Consider the following 19,126-nt stretch of genomic DNA (forward strand, 5'->3'; position numbering starts at 1 on the left):
TTATTTAGTGATAGTCCAAACTGCAAAAATTGCATAAACCGCACCGCACCACACCATTTTTTGCGGTTCGATTTTTGCGGTTTTTTAGTTTCGCGGTGCGGGTGCGGTTTGGGAAATTAGAAAAATACATGTGCGGGTTGGTTTGAAAAAATAGTCAAAAACTGCACCACCCACATCGTGAACACCCCTAGTTGCTGACACTGGAAAAGTCATCGAAATTGGTATTGTACCCAGAAAAATCACTGAAAAAATTACCAGCAAGAAGCCGGTTTCTTGATGAAGTAACCAGTTTCTTGATGATTTTTCCGGCGACAATACCAATTCTGATGACTTTTTCGGAGTTTTTTCGGAAAAGTCGACAGAGTAGCTGTCCGTGTCGGAAAAATTGCCGGAGTTGCTGACAACATCGAAAAAATCATTTGAATTGGCATTGTCACTGGAAAAATTACCGAAAAATCATCAAGAAACTGAATTGGCATCTGAATTGGTAATTTTTCTAAGAAACCAGTTTCTTAGTAATTTTTTCGGTGTGCCAATTCCGATGACTTTTCTAGCACCAGCAGCAACTCCGGTAACTTTTCTGACACCTGCAGCTACTCTAACGATTTTTCCAACGCCTGTAATAAACTTCGGTAATTTTTTTGGTACCAATAACAAATAAAATTGTCTAAATAAATAAAAATATTAAATATGGGCTTTGAAAACCTAATTTATATATATATGGCATATTAAATACTATAAAATATTTAAAAATAAAAAAAATACCATATAAATTAGTCAAACTTAAAAGTACCATATTTAAGTAAATAACTTTTAAAATTCTGAATATAATTTTCTCTTTTGTTATATGATAGTGTATATTATTATTATTGGAATATTATATGAATTTTTGAAAATTTATAAATAATTTATAGTATTAAAATTTTAATGGATTACTTTTATTACAATATTAAAAAAAAATTAAAAGACTTGTTAATATATAGAGTCAGCCCACTGTGGTTTCTTTGATAAAGTAATTTTTATTATTTTTTTTTTCTTAAAGAAAAAATTGGCTGTCGATGAATAGATTAATATTAGGTACAATTTTTTTTCTTAATTCTTATTGGCCAATTTAACTTCCTTATACCGTGAGGTAAAATGAAAGGGGCCTACACTAGATTTCCCCTATATATATAGAGTAAGACTGTGGTAAGACTTATCATAAATTCTCTATTGGTAGGGAAGTTTTTTTGATCATTTATTTTAGATTATTACGGTAGAGATTGGTATTTTACCTATCAATAGGGATATTGATTTATAGCCCCTGATTTAATCCAATGACTCAAATCAACTCTTGAAAACTACACCAAAATTAATATATTTTTTTATTTATAATTAATCTTTAATATTATTAATTATAGGTTCAACTAACAAACTCTAAACCTAACTCCAAACCTAATGTTTTTATCTTTCTATTTTATTTCTATTTAAAATTTAGTTTTAATTATATATTTTTTTTATTAAAATTTACATAAAAAAATATTTTAACTAAATTTATTTTTAAAACAATAATTATACTTATAAAAACTTATAACATATTCAACTTATAATAATTTTATAATAATCACTCTTAAAATAATTAACATGTCACGAGTTCAATACTTTAGAAGTAATATTTTCTTTTCTTTTCTTTACTTATATTTAATTTAAGATTTCAATTAATTTAGTAGTTTGAAAATTCTATCATATTATATTAATTAATTTTATTTTTCAAGATTATAATGTTCAATGTTTTTAAAATTTTTAGATATAAAATTAATTTTTTACATCAATTACATCATTTATAAAATCATGCATGAACTAGTAAATAATATACATTCATAGTATGCTTATTCTTAAACTTAGTTTAAGGTAGGGTTCTAAAAAAAGCCCAACCAGCAGACTGGTTCCCAACCGGAAGACCGGTTCCTGGGGATCAACCGGTCGACCGGTTGTTCTGAGCTCCCCGAACCGGTCGGCCAGGTTCGATGCGAGGAACCCCAAAAATGTCCTCAACAACTCAATTCGAGCCCAAACTCTACCATACTCTCTAGAACACTTGCATATGCTATACTAAATCCATTTCAAGCAACAGAACACATCAAATAGCTCAAAAATTAAAAACACCATTAGAGAGCCAACTTAGGCTCTCTAACTTCAAGTTTGAGTAATCTGTAGCAGAAATAGCTATCTCAGTACAAAATCAACTAAAACAAACCTATCTTAACCCCTGAATTCAAACCCAAACTAGCTGCACACTATAGAACCTCAAATCACTAAAATCATGCAATTAACCTATCTTGAGCTAAAGAAAACCATAAAGAAGAAGGCTAAGCATTATACCTTGAATTCGACCTCCTATTTCTGATTGAAAACTCTTTAATTGTAGCAAGGGTAGTTTAGTCATTTACCACTCCCGACAAATCCCCGATATCTCCAATGCCTAACAATAGTACCCCGCTATTGACATTCTAAATCATACAAAACGTGACTCTCTAATGGCCCACGTCACTTTCCACCGTTACCGAACACAAGCACAGAAAACGCGAAATTCACATATATAGCATAATACTACAATTTGAATTTAAATAAATCTCCAAACATGCAAATCATAATTAATAACTCAATATTCCAATTAACCCTAATCATTTAATAATCTAAAATATTGATCTTAAGCGGTCATTAGAGTTATCATATACTATCTAATTTGAATGAGATCAACGGTAATCGAGATAATTTAGATTTTTTTTAGTGCAAAACTTTTTTATCTATTTATTATGCATAATTTGCTTTGACAAAGAGCCATAACTTTTCATTTGAATATTATTTATTAATGCATGTATTATTTTATTGTTCACTATTATAATTACAACCTTAAAATTTTTATAGTGTATTCCATACATATTGTTTAAAATAAAAATTTTAAATTATTAAATTAATTTGAAAGTTAAATTAATAATAAATAATAAAAAATCATGTCTTTACAAGGGTAGCAATTCGATCGTTTATAGTACGTTTGAAGCACCTTATAATTAAAGTTGTCATAAACTATAAAATTTGGATGAGATCGACAATAAATTGAAATCGTTTAGATATTTTTTTAGTACAAAATTTTTCATCTATTTATAATGTATTTTTTTTTATTTGACAAAATTTATTATTCAATTTTTATTTGACAAACTTTTTATTTGATTATTATTATTATTGTTGCATGTGTTATTTTATTGTTCACTATTATACTTTATGTAATACAATCATCAATATATATTGACAAATAAAAGTTTAAAACTATTCACCACAATAATTACAAACTTTAAAAATTTTATAGTATAAGAATTGTTCCATATTAGTAAATATTAAAAAAAAATGAACTATTGTTTAGAAAAGAAAAATAAAGAAATTCAAATTATTAAATTAATTTAAAATCTTAAATTAAAAAAAAAATCATATCTTTTGAAAGGATTGAACTCATGTTATTGTACTTGATATATAATAATTTTACCTCTTACACTATTATTATATTATTGGTTGTATTGATTATGGTAGGATTAAATAACTTGAATATTTTGTACTTTTCTAGCTGCAATTATTGTGTTAAGTAGAAAATAAAATTAATTATAAATAAATATATAAATTTTAAATTAAAAAAATAATTAATTGAAAATTATAACTAGTCATAAGATAAATAAGTAAAAAAAAAATAAGTTTGGAGTTAAGTTTGGAGTTTGTTAGTTGAACTTGTAATTAATAATATTCAAAATTAATTATAAATAAAAAAAATATATTAATTTTTGTGTAGTTTTCAAGAGTTGATTTGAGCTATTGGATTAAATCAATGACTATAAACTATTATCTCTATTGATAGGTAAAAATTACAATACCTATTGTATTAGCTATTGGATTAAATCAATGACTATAAATTCTCTATTGGTAGGGAAGTTTTTTTTGATCATTTATTTTAGATTATATGGTTACTAAGATATTGTTGGGTTTGTGCCCTAAATAAAACCCATTTCAATATAATCAGATTTACTTATTAATAAAGATCAGAAATAACATTTTATGTTGCATGGTTCACATGATTTATTTCATGATTATATGTATATAATGTGTGAATTCTTTTTAAGTCCAGAACATATGAGTTTGTTAAAGATTATAGTGTTGTCAGCACAGTGGAATATAATCTTAATTATATATTCAAAAGTTTATTCCCTGATTTGTCAGAACACTGGATTTAGACTGACATGGTATAATCAGCGATAGGTATTCTTACACCTTGGAAAAGTGTTATGTCCTTTCCAGGACATTGGCAAAGTTTACCAGTATCGGATGTATGGAGTATACATCAGAAGGGACCGATATTGAACTTTGATTAGATATATTAAAACTTACCGTAATATCTATTCAATTCAATATCACCTGTTGATCCTAGATCAAATGATCTTAATCTGATATGGTTAGGTTCAATCTCAAGAGTGTTATCCGTGTTCTTTGATTTGTTAGTTAAGCCTACTTTTGGGTCAGGGTGATACGTACATTTTGGGAACACTATAGTGCAATTGAGTGGGAGCGCTAACATAAATATGAAATCTATAGCTTCTATCTGGCGAATAGAAAGTAAAGAATGATTTCCTTCGAGCTTAACCAAACGAAAAATAAATGGTGGAGATCTCATTTCACTTAGCTGAAATATCATTTATACAGGGTTAAGTGTTTTAAGGATAAAATACATTGTAGGGTGTTACGGTAATTTAATCCCTTTACAGTGTAAATCATCTATATAGAGGATCATTGATCACATTAGGGTTATAACAATGGATAACTAATGACGTGTCTATATCATGGAACATATAGAGCGTTCTATATGACTGAGAGTGCAATTCCAAGTTCTAAGTGTGGATTCAATGAGGAATTAATAAGTTAGGGAATTTACTTGGTAAATTCGGTTCGACTTATTGGAAGCTCGGTTATATAGACCCATGGTCCCCATACTAGTTGAGACCATACTGCTTGTAAGACTCAGTTAATTGATTTTGATTAATCAATTATAATTCTAAAAGTTAGACTATGTCTACTTTATGAATTTTCACTAAGCAAGGGCAAAATTATAAAGAAAAGAGATTCTAGGTTTATTTATTGATTAAGAGACTTTATATGTCTAAATTAATAAATATACTAAATGGCAATATTATTTAATAATTGTTTTTAAGTTATTAAATAATTAGAATTGGCATTTAAAAGGTTAAATTAAAAAATTAGTATTTTTGAGAAAATGGGAATGGAAAATAACAAAATGGGAAAGTTGCAAAGTGAGGCCCAATTTCCTATTCTGGGCGCCCACTATGCATAGGCCTTTACCATTTTATTTTATTTTTTTATTATTTTAATGCCACACAAATTTAACCTAAACCTAGAAGGAATTCTATAAATAGAAAGTGTTGGCTTCAGGAAACACACAACTTTGCACTTTGTTTCCTTCAAAAAAGGCCACACGCCACCTTCTCTCTTTTCTTCTCTCTAAATTTAGAAATTCCTTGAGTGATGAGTAGTGCCCACACACATCAAGTGGTATCTCAATCATAGTATGTAAGACTATGGAAAATCTGCATCAAAGAAGGAGAAAAGAAGATCCAGATTCAGATCTTGATTATGCTCTGCTACAGAAAGGAATCAAGGGCTAGATATCTGAATGGAAGGAGTCATATTATTCCGCTGCACCCACTGTAAGGTTTTCTAAACTTTATATGTGTTTATTTTCATTGTTTTAGAATTCATATTAGGGTGTTAATCAAACATACTTGTTAGTAAATCTAGATCCTGGTAAAATAATTTCCAACAGATATAAGGTGTATACTCTTACGATAAGACTGTTTACATACAATTAAAACATGTACATATTATAATAATATTTAATTATATATTTATTTTAAAAATAAAATAATATTAATAATTAAAAAAATTATTAATTTTTAATTTGAATTATTATTATTATTATTTTAAAGTTCTTTCATATAAATCTTCACAGTTTTCGCACCAATATTATTGTTGCTCTATTTTTTTCTTCTCACTCGATATATTAAACTTCGGAGTGTTCGCGGTGCAGGTAGTGCGGTTTTTGACCATTTTTTTTAAACCAACCCGCACATGCGGTATTTCTAATTTCTCAAACCGCACCCGCACCACAAAACTAAAACACCGCAAGAACCGCACTGCAAAAAATAGTGCGGTGCGGTTTTTGCGGTTTCTGCAGTTTAGATTATTGCTAAATAATTAAACTATCACAAATACAACAAAGCTTGAGCAGCACTTGTTAAAAATACCATAAGGCTTGAAAATAAATATGAAAAAACTTTTAAGTTTCAACAATACAATAATTAATGGGCTTTGAGTTGGACATTCACATATTGGACCTAAATAAATATAAAAATTGGTATTTTTATAATATGCAGTGCGGTCCGGTTTGAACCGTATATTAACAATTCAAGACCGCAAACTGCACTGCACAGTTTTAAAAAAAAAATCAAACTCTGACTGCACCGTAAAGAATTTCAAACCACATTTTTTTTGCGGTGTGGTGCGATGCGGGCGGCTTGAACGTTGTTATATTAATTTATAATATTTTGTCGGGGTAATTTTTTAAAAAAAAAATTAAAAAGGATTTTTTTAAAATTATTTTAAACATAACATCACATATAATTTTAAATTATGTCTTATTGCCAATAAATAAAAAAAATAGACACAACATCAAATACTCTAACATAAATTAGAATAAACTATTAAAATTTTCATAAATAAAAATAATAAAAAAAAATAGAATAGTATGGAATGATCTCATACACTTCATTGAAAAGATTCTATTTACATTTCATTTTTTCTATATTTTGATTGGTTTATTTTACTTCCCTATAGTATGAGGACAAATGCATAAGTCCTACACAAGATCTTCCCTACACAAGAACCTTTATTTAAAAATACTTTATTCAAGAATATTCTCTAATTTATTAACGAAAAATTAAATTTCAATTTAAGCAAATTATAAATAAGAATAATCTCTAAATTATAATTAGTTATACATTTTCTAAGTCTTATATTAACAAAATATATTTTATAAATTTACTTATGTATTATTAATAATTTTATTTTAAATTATAATGCACGTATAAATATTATATTTACTCAAAAATAATTCTATTATAATGTAGTATTAAGGATTATTTATTGTCATTGTTATTATATTGATATTTTTGGTGTTTTAAATTTTTTTTAGTATAACTTTATTCAATTATAACCTCTCAATTAGAATATAATTTATTAAATATATTTATATATATATATTTATATGCCTTGAGAGTCCTTCAAGCCTATTTCAAAAAAAAAAAAAAGTTTATATTGGATTAAAATAATTTTGAAATATCTATAGATTGTACAAATTAGTAGTGACACACTCTAATATATACTTGTTATAGCCGGTTCTTATTGTAGAATATATCAGCTCCAAAGTTGTATATTTTTTAAGAACTAACTTGTATATATATAAAGAGCAATATATGCATACAATGAGTAATAATTTACATCCAGGAACTAAATTGTATATATATGGGGCAATAGGCTTTGGATGAAGTCACGCACAGTGTCAATTGCATGACTAGTCACGCACAATAAATAATATATATATATATTATCAACAAATATAGTACAATCTAAAAAAGTGACACATGTTCGTTTTACTTTTTCTTTTTCTGACACCTATATTATTTTAAGCCAACAAAAATTACATAAAGGACAATACTAACCTAATATAACGGGTTATACTAACCGGTTGAGTTGACACAAACATTTACTAATATATTTTGGTAATTTTATATGTGCTAGGTAAGGATACAAGTATAATTTCACATTAAGTTTTCACGCATAAGTAATCTATTACGTACGTTTTTGAGTGAATATATACCACACATAAATAATATAGATGTTACTGGGTAAATAAAGACCATGCATGAAAAATATTAGTTTATAAGAATTTTCTTTAGGAGTACAAGTAATATAGTAATTTGTTTTATTGAAAAAAGAATAATATTAATTTGAATATTTATTAAAAATAAAAATAATTAAACTTAATAAATTTTATATATTTTAAATTCTACTTAGTTATAGTATTTTCTTTAGTTTCTCTTAAAATACATTTTTTTAATATAGCTAAAACTAATAAACCTATTTCTAAAAAATATAGATATTATATGTGATAAACTATACTATAACGTTAATAATATAATTTATTCAATTTTATACTTCATTCACAATAAATTGGGTATAATTTTGTTTTTGCTAAAAAAATTAATTGGTATAATGTTTACTATATACATATTAATTAATTTATATACTTTTTAGGTAATAACAAAATCAAGATATATAATGCTCAAGATATATACATTGATATAGTTTAGTTATATGTCAATTAAATCAGTTATCTTGCTAATTGTAATATATAAACTAAATCAAAGAGTTAAGAAGCTTAAGGTAGCTAGGTAGTGTTCAAATTTAGCGAAATCTAACTATCTCAAACTATTCACTATAATAAAGTCACAATAGCATGACATATATGTTGAATTAAAATACTCCTACATATAAATTGGTAAAATAACAATTAACGGTCTCACATAATTAAATGACAATAACAATATAAAATAAGAGTTAGATGTTTGATTCAAGACTGAAGAATGGGGACTAGTCTTTTTTACTGGAATGTATTCAGCATGCATGGGTGGAAGATGATCATAGTCTTGTATGATTTTTAGACCCCTGAACTTCTCATACAAGTTCGTTTATTATGATTTCGACCTCCACAAAGTGTGCATTGCCTACCTCCTTATACACCATCGTTTGTTCCTTTTCTAAAATTCATTGAGGCCATGCCCTTCGTCCTCACTCTTACAGGATCTTGGATTATGTTTGGATTATCACGATATGTTGTGGTCAGTTGTGAGTTTTGGCTACTCTTTCCCTCCTCGTAAGACGCCCTAAAGATGGTATTAAGTTTTTCCAACTCGATCTGTGACAATTGGAATATTGCTTCTGAGTGTGATGCAAAGAAGTTCATTGAGTTTGAATAAGCATACAGTGCTCCAAACATGAACAATCACAGGAATCATAATTAAAATACTAATAGAATAAGAACAAAAGAATTTTATTTGCTAATCTAATTTTAATTTACCTTAACAATTGGGTCATCTTTGATGCTCGGATGATTGTTCACCAACTTGTGTAGAGGAAGAAGTGTTGACATTCTTTCGCAAACGAGTTAATATTAAGGATTCTGGTATAACTCGAATGTCAACACTTTTTATTACACACCATATATGCTTGCATGGAATACCATCGGACTCAAACAACAAACATGAACAATTTCACTCATTCTTCTCTATGTTATATAAGACTCGGTGCCTTATCTTACCGGATTGGAATCTTACTAAAGAGAAGAGGTATGAATGCCTTTGATCTTCCTGATGAGAAATTGAATATGGTTGCTCTACCTTAATCTGTTCTTTTAATTTATAATATATGTTTATGGTGAAAATTACAGCGGCCTGTTTGTAATATGGTTGCTAGAAATCTGTCTTACCAGCGGGAATATAAAGTTTGCATGCTTTTAAAATCTTTAGTGGCTTTATTATAGCGCATTGTGCCGATAGCATGGGTAATTCGTGAAACAAACTCTCGTAAACTGTAATTAGCAAGTAAGAATATTTTGAGTACATTGTTCATAGACTCACATCTTTGGGTTGTTCGCATGCCTCAATAGAAAACCCCTCTTAAGAACGTCTCTTCCCATTGCCCACGTGTGTTGTATTTAGTACGACACCAAGAATTTTCTTCAAGGCCGAAATGTGCCAACTAAGTAGCCCATTTTTCTTCAAACTATTTCACTGTGCAGTAGCTGTATATTAAGTCAAAGAAGCCTTTCCTGAAATTTGGAATCTTAATATTCTTTGTGGCATTGTTCCCCAGATGCCATGCACAAAGTCAATGGGTAGAGTCTCGTAACAAATGTCTGATTGCGAATCCCATCCTTTCATCATTATCAGTGAGGACTACTTTTGGTTGTTTGTTGCTCATGCAATCACGGAACACCCACAAGAACCAAATATAAGCGTCTTCCGTCTCATTAAGTAAAATTGCGAAACCGAACACACAGGTTTCAAAATGGTGATTGACGCCAACAACTACAGTCAATGGCTTATTATACTTATTTGTAACATCTCGAAAATTTATATAGTATTTAATTAGACATATTTTATTAAATATGTAATTATTTTGGTAATGAAGTAAGATTATGATCTTACTTAGGGTAATTAGTGAGGATTTATTAAATGATTATATAAAGCGTAATTTATTAATTACGGAAATTATATTGAGATATGTGGGTATCGAGGATACCATATTTGAAATAAAAATATTATTTTTGGGCTCGGCAACTGTGGAAACTTAGCAATGTGGTTAGAAATGTCACGACAATAAAGGATAGATTGTTTTGGAAATATTCTGAACTAGTTTAGAATTTTAAAATGCCGGTTTGGTAGATTAGTTATTAAATTACTAAAATACCGTAAGAGTTATTTTTAAGTTAGGATGGAGGAAAGGGGTAGAATGGTCAATAAGTAATATTTTGATTTCTTTTTCACTACAAGAAATATAAGTTTTAGCTACTACAAAGTTGGTAGCAAATAATCTATATTTGGTAGCTAATACTTTTTTTGCTACCAAATTTTTTGGTAGCAAATTGGTAGTTGTATCTCGGTCGCTGAAAGTATTTTGCTACCAAATGTTTGGTAGTTGATACTATTTTTTTGGCTTCTAATTTTTTGGTAGCAAATAATATTTATTCTAGTAGCAAAATTATTAGCTTTTAATATTCAATATAATTATTTTGCTACCAAAAATTAGTAGCAAAACTAATAAATTATAATGTCCAACTATTTATTACCAGTTTTTGGTAGTAAATTATATAAAATAATTATATAATTAATAATGATATAATTAATAATGGTAATAATTTCTTTTTTCTTTATATAATGAAATATATATTATAGTACAATCTTTAAGTACGTACAACAAACTATTTTTTAAAAAAAAACAACAAATGGTTAAAGTTATTAAATTTGTACATGCATCAATTCATAAATATTGAGTCACATTTTTAAGTGCACACATGAGCAAATCTAGAAGTATAGTTGCATCTCTTTGGTTCACAACTTCCATAGCCATGTGTAGTTTGTTATTGTTGGGTGGGTTGTTAACAGTGGCAGGATCAAAACCTTTTGGTAGAGATAGAGCTTCTCTGCTCTTATACTTCTACTCCCATATTCCATCACATGAGATCCACCGTTGACGAAATCGTTGGCATTCGCAGTCCGTTCCTTGACCTACAGAGCAAAACACATTTGGTCATCAAACGCAGCATACAATGGAAGCAAAAATTAGCTGTTTTGAATGGCTTAGTTGTTCTCACATACCATTTCATATTTTTATGTTTAATATCATGAATCATGAGAGCCGTGGACCAAGATAGCAATACGCTTAGCACTGTCTGACCAAAGATTATCCCCTTTATATATATCCAATCTGGTAGGACAAACAACTTCCTAAGTACCTCAAAACTCTTACTTTACTCAATGATTAGATAACTCGAATTTGTAATTTGCTGTGGAGGCAGTTTCATGCATGCATAATATATGTATATGTATACAAGACAAGATTGTTACCTCACTCGGGCTATCTGGAGAAAACCACCGCAATAAGACCCCAAGATGAACAAAGGCAGAAATCAACTTGAAGAGCAGTGGCGTTGTTACCAGACTGAGAGCTGTCGTTCCAAGAAGCAACAGATATAATTTTCCCTGCAAAAGAGCTTAATCCTTCAGAAAAATTGCAGCAGAAAAACTTGCAGTTTGGTTTAAATTTGATAAAGTTCACATTGGCAAAATTGACAATTTTTAAGAAAAATCCACTGAATGACCAAAATTTTTGTACCTCTCTACAAGCATTCACAAGAAAAGAGATGTATTCCTTTAAAAAAGTACAATAATAAACCAAACTCCTCTGTCACTCTATAGAACAAAATTGGGTGCAGGGTTCACGGATTAACTTTACTCTTTTTTCTTTTTTTTTTTGAAGAAGCGATATTAGGGTACCAAACAATAAGCAAATGAGATAACAAAATTGAGGAACAGCAAATGGACGAGTTCACTTAAACAATACGATTCGAATACTTAAACAAACTGATACGTTATTTTCTTTTTTTTTTTTGAAAAAAAAAACAGCACAATATTATATAGGCCAAAAGCATAAAAATGCTACTTGCTCTAGACAACTGAAGCGTATAGTTTCCAACATAAATCCCCGGCGCTGCTGCATATTTGAACATCAATGGCGGTATGTGGCATAGCAATCCCGATAGCAGAAGAAGTGAGTTCACATCTGCCTGTTTCTGCACTTATTATTATACTAGGCCAAACAAGCCAAATTGTTTTCAAAAAATAATTTTCTGTTTTTAAAAACAAAAAACAATTTTTTAGTTATGATGTCAAACATGCACTAATTTTTATGAATTCAAACCAACAATAGTAGGAGGACAAATTATACGAACTTTCCCTGTGATTGATTAGCTATTGGTTCAAAAATTAGAACATACTTTTATGAATTTCTTTTTAAAAAAATTCATCTTAAAGATCAACCCTACTTGACCAGGGAAATATGTTTGTGTATGTGTGTTCAAGTGTGTTTATTGTTTACACAAACATATATCACAGAGAGTGGATTTGTATGAACAATATACTAAACTGGATCAATGTATTAGAGATTTCTATGATCAAATCCATTGAACTGGATCCATGCGTGTGTGCAAATTTATATTTATTTACTCATAAATGTATCATATTGAGATTATTTTAATTATAAATTTCTCTCAACCTGGTCAAAGTATGTTTGTGAATACTTATTGTTTGCACAAACATGTATCAACAAGAACTTATTTTAGTTATCATATTTAATCCCCCTTTGTGTAGCCAGTGTTGGTAAACACATGTAAAGAACCTAGACAAGTAGATAAACCAGCTTAGTTGTTAAAATAGGGAATGCAAATTAATGGTTTCATAATGTTATGTTTCAGACAACACACTTTCTACTGTAAAAAAAAATGTTAAATGATGACTTTCAAGAATGTCAACCAGTAAAAAGTAAAAATATATTTTCACAATTTTAAGTTAGTAATATATAGATTAACTTATGAGTGAATAATGATAAATTTTCCAAAATAATTGAACACAATTCTCATCAGTAGTTAAACTCATCACTTAAAGGCTCCTCACCTTTCATCTGATCAAAACGAAGTGGACATACACAATTGTATACAAGATACAAATTCTATTTTAGATTCAAATCAATATTAAAAATTTTGTCTAAAAAAACTACCAAAAAAGTAAAGAATTTTACATATAACCTGACATGAATTCAGAAGTGATTTGTAAATTCTTTTATGTTGCCAAATATACTGTGAAACCTCCAGACTACATGATCTCAACAAAAACCTGTAATGCTGATCCTAGTACAATATTAAGCATTTTTTTTTTGCAGCTCTTAAAAACACACAAGTGACTCATTCACATCAATACATTACAGTGTTTACGATCACTATTACTCAACAGCTTGACCGTTGCCAAAATATCATATGTCACCACAAAACTTCACATATTATGGGAGCTAGCTGCTGCTTCTAGCAACCTAAACCCTCCAAATCCAAATGCAACAATTCATCAACATAGAACATATAAAGAAAAAAAGCATTCAAATAAAAGAAAAACTCGATGCTGTAGCATGGACTGTCTCAAAATACACTTGAATGGTGAATTAACTTGAAAGATCTACCAGCTAACCAATTCTACGACTACGATCAAGATCAAGGCAAGAATTGACTACAACAGATATAATTCAGATAAATTTGAAAAATATAGAAAAAAACTATAATGGAATGCTCAAATTCTGAAGAAAATACATATCTCAAGTTTTAGAAATAAAAAAGTGAAAAATGGGTATTGCTATTAAGAATAAATATTATCACCTCAACAACACCATAATTGAAATCTAATCACTGAAGTTAGAAAAAAAAACATAACAAAATGACAAATTGGCATCGATTGAGGTCAGAGAATTCACTTTCACATTCAAGTAACATCCATCAACATACTTATGGGGTAGCTACTGCCACCGTTTCTCTCTGGTTTTCCTCGACACCGAACACAGCGATAGTAAAGCTCCAACTATCAATCTCAGCTTTTTAACAAATTCATAGCACACATGCCCTTCCCAGTATTACGTGCCACCTGATTCCGATTAGGATTAATTTTCTAACTAACTAATTAACCTATTTTAAAGCTAGATATTAGGATGAATTTGAATTTGAATAACAATAAAATTGCCAGATGAAAAAAAAATAAGAATAAAAAAGAGATTATATATCATTAAAATATTTAAAATATTTATATTTAAAAATAATAAAACCCTAAATAAAACCTAAATATCTCCCCATATATAGTTCTGTCGATCTATTCTTCCTTCTGTCAATATATTTCTGCCAAAAAAAATAGAACTCATCCGAAAACCTCAATATCTATATCTATATATTATTATGAAAAGTAAAGATTTTTGGATTGAAGAGCTTTGAAAAACAAGGACTGAAAGACAAAAAGGTATAATGTATATTTATATGTCTAGATTAGATATAGTAATGTATGTATGATATGTGTGGATACTGATTGAAATTTATGATGAATAACATAAATTTCTTTATAATAGGTGTGTGAGGCCATTTTTGAAGGAAAATTTCCAATTCGAGGCAATTGGAGGACTTGATCACAATAAGGTATATTGTTTGTTTATTTAAATGTTTTGATAAATGGATACTGTTTTTTTTTTTTACTCTCAGCCTTTAATTCAGACGACAGCCCTTTTATTAAAGAGCTACAAGTCGTATTATAAACACATAAACACAGCCACTAAAGATTAACCCTAGCCGTTCTCCTTCTTTGTTCTTCTCTGAAGAACACAGAGACATCAACAAAATCAACCCAGAAATTAATCCTTGCTGCCCAATTCGAAATACCCCAAACAGAGCCTCCTTCTTCGTTGTTCTTCTTTGAAGAACACGAAGAACAACCCTCTTACAAACCCAGAAAATAAAACCCAGCAGCACCCCTTTCTAAACCGATTCTAACCCAGAAAATCCCAAGCAGAAAAATAAAAAACAGACAGCATCAACAAATTAATTTATATACAAATTAAGATTTAGATATTAATCAAATTATGAAAGTGAATAAAATACCTTTCTTAGAAATTCTCAATTAAGCAAATAGCTTCCTTTGCTCCTTTGACAGAAACTACCAATCTTTTTTCTTTGAGATTGACTGCTCCTATAATTGCAAAGTGGAATTGTTTGCTGTCCACGGATCTTATGCTCTTAATAACTGTGTCGTTCAGATAGTTCATTCTAATATTCTGTTCATTCCATTCCATTAATTAATTATCCAAACAATATACATATAAAAATAAAATAAAATAAATATATAGTACTCACAACGGGGAGTTTGCTGCAATATTGGGTCCTTTTACAATGCTGTCCCCAGCTGGATTCACCGTTACCGTCAAAAGTTCCGCCACCATAAATGGTTAGCTGGTTGATTTTTTCAAAAGTAATCCATCCCTGCCCCTCTTGGAACCCATTAGCCTTAAACAAAAGTGCCTGCGATTTTGTTGTTTAGGCAGAAAGAGTTGATTGTGGTAAGTGTCGGACCTGGGGTTGTTCTATTGATCCCTGAGAGAGAGTGCGAGATCAGGAGAGGAAACGAGAGAGAGTGCGAGATCAGGAGATCGGAAACGAGAGAGAGTGCGAGAAGGAGAGGAAACGAGAGAGAGAGCGACTGATCATCAGATTCGCACAAAGCTGCGGTTGAAGAAGCTTAGCTGGGAGTGATGAAATTAGGGTTTTTTTACCCAAATTACATTGTTTTTGCCTATATTGGTACTGAAAAAAAATTAAAAAAAAATAAATAGTGTTTAATAATAAAATTTTATTAATATTTTATTTTATATAAAATTTATTTATTTAATTGTATTAAATTTTTTTAATTTTTTTTCTCAATTTATATTTTTAAAAAGACTTAAGTTTTTTTAATTTTTTTTTTCCAATTTATATTTTTAAAATATTTATTTATATATTTTTGAAAAATAATTCTAGTGAAAATTCTTTTTTTTTTTAATTTTAATTAAAAATTAAAAAGTGTTAGTAGTTAATATTTGAATAAAAAAAATATAATTTTTTTTATAATATAATTACTTTTAAAAAATATTCATTAATATTATTTTTTTATTGTTTTTTTTAAATTTGGTCATATTGTTTCTTTGGATTTTTTTTTCTAGTGTAACACATCATCCTCACACCTCTGAAAAGGAATAAACAAGCTATGGATAAGAGTTGGATTTCTAATAACAATAGATTGTCTGCCAAGTACAATAAGGGATTGCAAAAATTCATTAGATTATCAAGTAGTCATCTGAATGAGGAGAATAAGATTCGGTGCCCATGTGTTATGTGTATGAATTTATACTTTCATGACTTACAGACAATTGAGCGTCATATCTACGTAAAAGGGTTTTATACTCGATATGTTAACTGGGTACATCACGGGGAAGATATTTTAGAAGAAAGTGATCATGATAATAATGATGCTACTGATGTCGAAGATTTCAGTGATATTGGCGATAATAATAATGACATTGACCATGATGACAATGATGATATGATCCCAGCAATTGAAGACTTGGCTCAAGAAGTTCCTACACATAATGCTTCTGAGAATTTTGAGGATTCAAGTCATAAGGAGAAATGGAAAAACTTCCATAACTTATTTGATGAAGTAGAAAAAGAATTGTATCCTGGATGTACAAAGTTTTCAAGTTTGACTTTCATGGTTAAGCTAATGCATATAAAAGTATTGACTAGCTTGAGTATTAAAGGCTTCGACATGATTCTTGAGCTTCTTAAGGATGCATTTCCTGATGATAACAAAATCCCAAATTCTTATTATGAGGTTAAGAAAATATTGAGTGGTCTTGGTTTAGAGTGCGAAACAATAGATGTATGTAAGGATGATTGTTGTTTGTACTGGAAAAATAATAAAGATGCTACAAATTGTCCTATATGTGGTCATGAAAGATATGAGTACCAAGGAACTAAAGGAAAAAAAATACCACATAAAAAGATGCATTATTTTCCAATAACTCCCCGTTTACAACGACTTTTTATGTCAAGACACACCGCAGCAGATATGAAGTGGCACAAAGAAAAACGTGTGGATGCGAAGGTGTACTTAGACATCCAGGATGCGAGAGGCTTGGAAAGATTTCGATAAGCAATATCCTGATTTTGCCAAAGAGCCTCGAAACATTAGGTTGGGATTTGCAACAGATGGGTTTAATCCGTTTGGTGATTTATCAAACTCATACAGCATGTGGCCAGTAATACTAATGCCATATAATATGCCACCATGGATATGCATGAAACGAGAATCTTTAATGATGGCAGTACTTATTCCTGGACGTCGTGCTCCAGGTAAGGACATAGATGTCTATTTACAACCCTTAATTGAAGAACTAAAAGAATTATGGGAGAAAGGAGTAAGAACTTTTGATGTTGTTGATAAAACATATTTTACAATGCGTCTTTCGCCGTGTTATGGACAATTAATGATTTCCCCGCATATGGTACGTGTCCGGCTATAGCACTCAAGGGTATAAGGCATGTCCAGTTTGTGAGGATGACACATCTTCATTTCGAGTTAGGGGTAAGATCTCTTACATGGGACATCGTCGATATTTGTGTGCTGAACATCAGTGGCGCAATGATAAGGAATACGATGGTACAATTGAAACACGAAATCCCCCTCAAGAGTTAACAAGTGATGAAATTTTAACTAAATTAGATGGTATGTGGAAATGTAGGCCGGGTAAAAATGTTGATATTGTAAAAGATGATCAGAATCAGATGAAGAATGCAGGCTATCAAAATAAAACAAATTGGAGGCGTAAAAGTATTTTGTGGGAGTTAGCATACTGGCCCAAACTTAAACTAAGGCATAATTTGGATGTGATGCATATTGAGAAAAATATATGTGATAGTGTGGTTGGAACAATGTTTAGCATCGACGGCAAGTGTAAGGATACCGATAAGGCACGACTTGACTTACAAGATTTGAAAATTCGTAAGCAATTGCAAATGAAGAAACGGGGAAACAAGTGGGTGAAACCTACGGCTTGTTATACATTATCGATGAAGGAAACGACAAACTATTTGTAAGTTCTTGGAGTCTGTTAAATTTCCAGATGGATATGCGGCAAACTTGTCTCGAAATATAATTATGAAAGATGGGAAGATTACTGGTTTAAAAAGTCACGATTGTCATATATTATTACAGATATTGCTACCTATTTGTGTAAGGCCATACTTGAAAAAAAAAGTGATGAGTGTAATTGCTGAATTATCCTTATTTTTTCAAAAACTATGTGCGAAGACATTGTATGTGAAAGACTTAAATGATTTGGAAGAAGGCATCGTGTTCACACTTTGTAAGATGGAAAGTATTTTCCCCCCTGCCTTTTTCGATGTGATGATTCATCTAGCGGTCCACTTGCCAAAGGAAGCCAAGTTAGGTGGTCCTGTCCAAATGCGATGGATGTATTCAATTGAAAGGTAACAAAATTTTTGTTACCTTAACAAATAATGAATTTTAAAAATGTGCACTAATGTATATATTAATTATATAACCTTTTATAGGGAAATGGGTCATTTGAAAAAATATGTAAAGAACAAAGCTCGGCCTGAAGGTTCCATTGCTAAAGGATATATAATTAGTGAGGCATTAAATTTTTGTTCTATGTATCTTCATGGGATAGAAACTCGTTTCAATCGTCCGTATCGAAATCCGGATGATGTCGGAGTAAGAAGATAATCAACATTATCCATATTCAACTTACCAACTAGACCATTTGGGAAACAATCATC

The 19,126-nt window shown here is 29.7% G+C and overlaps 1 protein-coding gene and 1 long non-coding RNA gene across 2 annotated transcripts; one reads left to right on the forward strand and one right to left on the reverse strand.

Moving 5' to 3' along the window:
- Positions 1-10,719: 10,719 nt before the first annotated feature.
- Positions 10,720-12,309, reverse strand: LOC133039078 (uncharacterized). The gene is made up of 3 exons (XR_009688606.1): positions 11,778-12,309; positions 11,529-11,637; positions 10,720-11,438 (listed from the first exon to the last, which is right to left on the reverse strand). It is a non-coding gene; the product is annotated as an uncharacterized LOC133039078 (long non-coding RNA).
- Positions 12,310-16,529: 4,220 nt separating this feature from the next.
- On the forward strand, positions 16,530-17,477 carry LOC133039203 (uncharacterized). The gene has a single exon (XM_061118038.1). The coding sequence runs from the start codon at positions 16,530-16,532 to the stop codon at positions 17,475-17,477; it is 948 nt and encodes a 315-aa protein (XP_060974021.1).
- Positions 17,478-19,126: the final 1,649 nt, after the last annotated feature.

Source organism: Cannabis sativa, chromosome 6 (assembly GCF_029168945.1).
Source record: "Cannabis sativa cultivar Pink pepper isolate KNU-18-1 chromosome 6, ASM2916894v1, whole genome shotgun sequence".
Classification (NCBI taxonomy): domain Eukaryota; kingdom Viridiplantae; phylum Streptophyta; class Magnoliopsida; order Rosales; family Cannabaceae; genus Cannabis; species Cannabis sativa.

Excerpts from the sequence above, each read along its gene's own strand:
- LOC133039203 (XM_061118038.1), top strand. The coding sequence starts at position 16,530 with ATGGATAAGAGTTGGATTTCTAATAACAATAGATTGTCTGCCAAGTAC.